This window comes from Mugil cephalus, chromosome 7 (genome assembly GCF_022458985.1).
Source record: "Mugil cephalus isolate CIBA_MC_2020 chromosome 7, CIBA_Mcephalus_1.1, whole genome shotgun sequence".
In the NCBI taxonomy this organism is placed as follows: Eukaryota; Metazoa; Chordata; class Actinopteri; order Mugiliformes; family Mugilidae; genus Mugil; species Mugil cephalus.
In genome coordinates, this window is record NC_061776.1 from 21117255 (window position 1) to 21123937 (window position 6683).

The 6683-nt window shown below is 41.0% G+C and overlaps 1 protein-coding gene across 1 annotated transcript; it reads right to left on the reverse strand.

Moving 5' to 3' along the window:
• Positions 1-683: 683 nt before the first annotated feature.
• rgs18 (regulator of G protein signaling 18) lies at positions 684-5547 on the reverse strand. Its single transcript, XM_047590633.1, has 5 exons — positions 5269-5547; positions 4648-4752; positions 4387-4448; positions 3741-3907; positions 684-2293 (listed from the first exon to the last, which is right to left on the reverse strand). Exons 1-5 carry the CDS (start codon positions 5388-5390, stop codon positions 2039-2041), a joined length of 711 nt encoding a protein of 236 aa, XP_047446589.1. The 5' UTR covers positions 5391-5547; the 3' UTR covers positions 684-2038.
• Positions 5548-6683: the final 1136 nt, after the last annotated feature.

Sequence of the window (6683 nt, forward strand, 5' to 3'; positions counted from 1 at the left end):
TCTGTAACTTGTGGATGTGTTCGGAGGCTTTTAGCTCCGACTGAGTTACAAATTTAAATACCAATGGGGGAAAAAATAAATAAAACACAAAATCTGTAGCGGGCAACAAATCGGATTCTGCGATCGATCTTTATTAACAGACCATTACGATAAATCCGGCATTCCCTCCCCCTCCCCTACTCGGAGTATTTGTGTGAGAAGACAGTAAGAACTGCAGCGTATGCATGCTGACGATGTCTAGGTGGATGCATAATTAATGTGAATTGTGAGATATTTCACACAGGTTCTGGACCAATAGCAAGAAACTTGAGCTAAGATGGACTTTTTCTCTTTGAAGGCTACCTCTGTGTCACTTAGCATAAAGAGCCTTATGTACAGTGATGTTTTTTCTTCTTCTTCTTTTGTTGTGTACATATTCAGGAGTTCTTGGGTGACAGTTCTGAATCCATATATGTTTTCTCTTCCTGAGAAGTACAGCTTGTGCGTACATATACAACAGTATGAATAATTCTGTACCAGAGCGGTGGGACTTGATAAGGTCTGTTCATTTTTCAGTGATTTGGAATGGAAAGCTACGCACGATAACAATTTCCCCCACTAGTCTAATTTGCACACATTATGGCTCCATTTGTCATATTCAGCTATGGTCATTGGAACTAATTAATGTCACTAAAGGCGCTGACTAAATATAAGAAAGTGTTTATTTGAGGCACTCCACATATTATAGTATGTACATTTTACAACAGCAAGTCAACACGTATGATCACAGGAACACTTAAATTATATAAGATGAATGCAAACGGAAGAACAGCAATAATAATTAATATAACGCAATATTAGTATTCAAATAAGATACATGAGTGTGAAAATGGAATACTTAAATTAATAACAGAAGTAAGAGATTCATATCCTTTGTTAAAAAAGCTTCAGTGCTTTGCAGTAACTGTGTCTGGAGACTGTCACAGCAAGTTAGTCTGGAGGGGACAGTGCAAGGAATACAATCATGGATTCATTTTAACGAGATACGGTCAGATTAGCCTGTGCACCTTAATCATCGACTGTATTAATGTCGTATGCGAGTGCTATTGCTGGATTGGAAGAGAAGTGGAACACGTCTGAAGTCAGGAGAGTTGCCTGAATTGCAGGCGCCTGTGCGGCCGGCTGGGTACTGTCAGTAACGTGCAGGCACTTCCTCTGAGATTCTGTCGCCTTAATCATTCAAGTTTAGACAGATCTGAAAAATCATCACTGCAGGTCCAATCAATAAGAGGTGCTGCTCCACAGATGCTGTAGAGTAACCTGACTTTATGCCACAGTCGAGTCTGATTGGCCAGACTGTGGCCTGTGGCTCCTCTGAATGTATTCTTGCCCCTGAAGGCTAATGGTGTCAGCTGTTATCCTGCTGTGCAGTACAATACACACCGAATTTTAAGAAACAAGCCATACTTTTTTTTTTTTCGCCGAGGCTTAGATGACAAGATTAATACCAGTTCCATGTCAGCAGCCAGTTGGCTCACCTAAGCACAAAGACTGGAAACAGGAAAACTGGGAGACATGCTTCATTAGATGCTGTCATTCCTGTGAGGTTGCCAGGCAACCCAGGAACACTGTAGAAATATGTTGGTTTTACTCTCAGTCCAAATGAAACAATCAAGACATTAAGGTTTGTTCCGGGAGCTTTAGTGCAGCCGGTATTTCAGCTTTGTTTCTGCTGACCGGAGCCAGGCTATCTGTTTCCCTCTGTTACCAGACCAGATGCTAAGTTAAGATAGCCAACTGCAAGCTGTAGCTACACATTTACCTTTCACACATGTATACAAAAATATTGGCAATATTTTCATCTAACACTGCAGTGTATGTGGAATAATGCACTGTGACTGCTGTGGTTATGAAAAAACACATTCAGCAGAAGCAAACCTGTAGATTACAAACCTCTCCATCACACACTACGCTTCGACAATTGTGCTGCAAAACATGGGTCATCCCCTGCGTGATAATCCATTTCGCAGTGTGAGCTACTGCTCCTGCTACGCTACAACTACCAGGCGGAAGTTTCCGTCGTGGCCTCTCCCCTGTTGTTGAACACACAGGAGCGTGACCTTCTGCGAATCATGGGGCCACCGGGTCCTCTCCTCCCGGTGAGGCGCATGTAAATGTCAGAGTGCAGGAACCTGGGGTAGGAGTCCTTTTTCATCAGGCTGTAGACCTTCACCTGGGCCGCTTCGAAGCAGCTCTTTGTGGGCTGTGCTATGTTCTTCTGGATGGCCATCTTGGTGTTATAGTCAATGTTGACCTGGGCGAGAGGAAAGGAGGTCGTCTTGAAAAACCATAGAGAAGGACAGCTACTGGCATGGCTAACATCAATCACATAGATAGATAGATAGATAGATAGATAGATAGATAGATAGATAGATAGATAGATAGATAGATAGATAGATAGATAGATAGATAGATAGATAGATAGATAGATAGATAGATCGATCTAGTAGCATCATCAGGTGAAAAAGTATAGAAATGTTTCTGTGTCAGGGATTTTTTTTGTGCTTTCTGTGGTAGATTTGTCTGAATAACATAATAGTAAATGAGGCTGAACTTGTATTGACTGAGAGCACCACAGACATGCCGAGAAGAGAGGGGAAACCCCAGCATTGACTATTGATAACAGTTTACGGTACAATCACTCGAAACAGTGGAGACAGTAAATATCTTCATGTTTTAAAGCACTTAACACATCCACCACATGTAAGAACGTGCCTCCTCAGAGGATATTCCACGCATTGCTATGTTGAGTCGGAGAATATCTTCTAAAGGTAGGTCATGTGAATCTAAACTAGGATCTGTGGTCTTTGAAAATAAATAAAGATGAGACTCTTTGATTCTCCTTTGGCACCATGTGAAGAATATGTTTAAACGAGCTTCATCAGATCTTTATGTTCTGTCCCAGGTGAGTGGCCTTTTTTAAAAAATAAATAAATAAATAAAAATAATCATTATATTCTAGCTATACACGTTAAATGTTTTTAATTTTATTTTGCCTTTAAATAGCTAATGGTAGTGGACTTACTAGCCAACTAACACAGCTCTCGAAATATGCATTAAACTGCATATGTTTCACCATGTTATTGAAAATAACATCCATTTACATTTTATCTCCCTGCACATCACTATACGCTATAATGCCTCTGCAGCATGCTCAAAAAAAAAAAAAAAACTTTCATATTTACATATGCATTCATCTGAGACTGAAAGTGTGTGGGAGATGCTCTCCTCTGCTCTGCGGAGGAATTTCAAAACCTTCAACCAGACACCAGACACCAGGCTCTTTAACGGTCCAATGTGCTGCAGGCCCCGAAAGTGTATCAGATGGTGGTCGCATCCTCGCTGCAAAACGCTGCGTGAGACGCCACAACCGTCTCGCACAGAAATAAACCAGACCTGCTTTGCACCCGTGCATGCACTGAGATGCGTGACCTCAGAGAGCTGTGGCTCCTAATGACTGTTCGCAAAGGTCAATTTGCCGCTGGCTCATGACAATGCTGCGGCTTCAACTTTGCATCCTGTTATTCTTATTACAGTGACATAAATATTTCAAACCTCCGACAGCCCTCTGTGACAAACAGGTGAGAAAAAAAATTAAGCTAAACTACAGGGGTTTGCAAATGCTCATACACATACATACAGTCACACTTGACAATGCAACATGCATGCAGTTCACAGTTAATAAACAGGCCATGACATACCTCTTTAGGAGCCTCCGATTCAATGAAAATTGTATAAATGTATTTGGCTTTGGACAGCAGCTTGGTTTCTGAATCAATGGTCTTGAATTCTTCACAGGCCAACCAGAACTCAATGTTTTCTTCACTGAATTCTGTCCGCAAGAACTGAGCGAAGGTTTCCACCCCATCTAAGGTAGAGATACATAAAATGGGACACAATGTTAGTTACTACCATGACAGAATCAGCCACTTGCGCAGTCGGAACTATTCAGTTCTACAGCTTAACTACATAATAACGGGGCAATACTGTTAATATGGTTTAGTATAATCGGTTAAATCAATAATACTTGAGCATATAAATAGCATCAGGGACTTTCAACCAATCCTACATGAGCACATACAGTGGATTACAGAGTTTCACTGTGGCACCAAAGTGCAACTTCTGTGATTAGGAGGAAGTTGCACAGTTCTCTGTTACTGTCCAAGCAAGCAAACATTAAAAGATGTAGTGAAACTGCTCTTTGCATTAACTATTTATTGCCTCCAGCTCACTTTACTGTTCAAATGACGTAAATAGTTTGACAGCAGAAGATATTGTTTTGGGCAGCAATTTGACACATTTATGAAAAAAAAAGAAAAAAAAAAAGATTCTGGCAATTAATCTGACCTGAGTGCTTTAGCAGTTCTTCAAAGGAGTCGCTCCACTGCAGAGCCGTCTCGGCTGGGATGCTGGACAAAAATAAATATAAATAAATAAATCATGCAGTTAGGTCTTCCTAATGATGCAGCTACGAAAGTGTTTTTGGATTCTCGCAGGGACGTGTACATGCCATGCCTCTGTAAGTGTGTAATGATTCACAGAGAAACTGGATTTAAAAGTGTCTGAAACTATATCGCCCGCATGTGAAATTAAAGGATTTGGCCTCACTTTCTCGATGTCGTATTTGTCTTCTTGCTGGGACTGACGTTTTCATGAGAGCCTGACTTGGTGAGAAAAAGGCTTAGTCGGCTCTTCCTCTCCTTGTCTTTCTGTCTGCAAACAAGACAGAAAATACATCAACTTCCACAAACTCGTTTTTTTTTGCAACTGTAGCGCCGGTCACCAAATCAGCAAGTTAACACAGACTTTCCTCCCCAAACACACATTTTTGGGTGGCTCACGAGACACGCAGTAGAATTTCACAACATTTTTGCGATACAATATGAAACGCAACACAAGTCAAGTACGTGTTCTAGCAAAAGGCTTTTAAAAACTTTTAAAAGCCTTGCGTAGTGTCAGCTGTAGTGACGTTTAATCCCCCTCTGGCAAACTATGACATTAAAACATCACACTTCACATCTATTATATATTATATCAGTGTTGATAATACTAGAACCTCTTTGTAGAAAACTTGCTGCTTGGTCGTTTTTTTTTTTTTTTTTTCTGATCGAACTTGAACTACTCTTCTTGACACTAGCTGCAGTATTTCTAAACAAATAGATAAAATTACTCCCAAATCGAGTAAACGTTTGAAAAAAGAAGAAGAAAAGAACGCTCACACACACCAACCTGCTACTGTCGTCCTTCATCTTTGGTGGCTGTAAGTCTTCTGGACCAAGCATTTTGAAATACGCTTCCTCCTTTGGGGCCATGTAGTTGAATTGAGGAAATAGAAAAAGAAGCGTCTCCATGCTGTTCTGTCTGTAGCTGGCGTGCAAAGCAGAAGGCCACAAATAGCTCGCTGAAAAATGTTTAACCCATCACTCGTCGAACCACCTCATCTTTTATAAACACGACTCCAATTGCATTTCCCATACCTGCTCTACTTCCTGTAATAGTGTGACTACTTACTGCTAACGGCTCTATCTGTGACACAGAAACCCCCTGGCTCAGACATCCTGTTAAGAAACTACTTAGAATTTGGAAGAAAAAAAACAACACACATCTGGTTATGTTCATTCAGATATTAGATTTTTTTTTTTCTCTGTTTGTGCTTTTACTTGAGATAACATCTTGATCATTAGAACACATTGTAAGCATTCTCTGACGTATTACGCCGGGACAATACTGACTTCATCAGAATTTTAAAAAAAATTGTGCTGTTGTCAATGTGAGTTTATACGCTCTCATTTCCAGTGTAGGTATGTACTCAGTGTTGCCTGAAAACCATCAAGCTTGCTGATAAATGTCTTCTTTAAGTGTGCAATCCAGGGCATTATAAGAGAGGTCGCTTATTCCGCCATTCCGCTGGTGCCACCAACAAGGCCAGACACTGCAGCGATGGAAAGAATGGAATGTAATGAATAATAAAATGTGTCTGCGCTGAGTCTGGGCTTAGCTCTTTCCAGGGCATCAGAGCCTTAATGGAGAAAGACAAACTCATTGTGACACGGTGAAAAAGCAACAGGGAACAGGTGCATTCTGGGGCAGATGGAGACAAATGTGATGTCTGTGTTAGAGAGAGACTGAATACGTCTTTAGCTCTGACTGCGAACAAACAAATGAATGGGTTCCTAAATGAACGTAATTAACTCGTCAGGATTTGTGCGGTTCGTCCAGCCTTTTAATTAGATGTGGTCTTTGGGGGAGGATTTGAGATGTAGCTATCTCATGCCAGCAAGGCAGGTGAAGGTTATGTAAAGATACCATATCCACTTTCTGAAATGCCATTAAGAACTGAAAGTTATCGATGACTGTAGGAGTCAGGGCACGAGTAAGACTGAGAAAGCTTGCAGATGGAGCTGTTCAACTGCAAAGCAGAGCTCCTTTAACACATGCCACTTGGTAATTCAGCTAAAAAATGATCATGCTGGAGTTTTGGGAGCTTCCTAACGTTCCCAGCAAAGGGCAACACGAGCCAATGCTATCCAGAGTGTGTGGCCAGAGAAGCCCCAGAGCTAGTAAAAATAAGGGATCATTTTACCCACTTAATTGCTACTGGTCACCTGCCATTGTCCTTTTAGGGTGTTAGTTTTCCAGTCTTC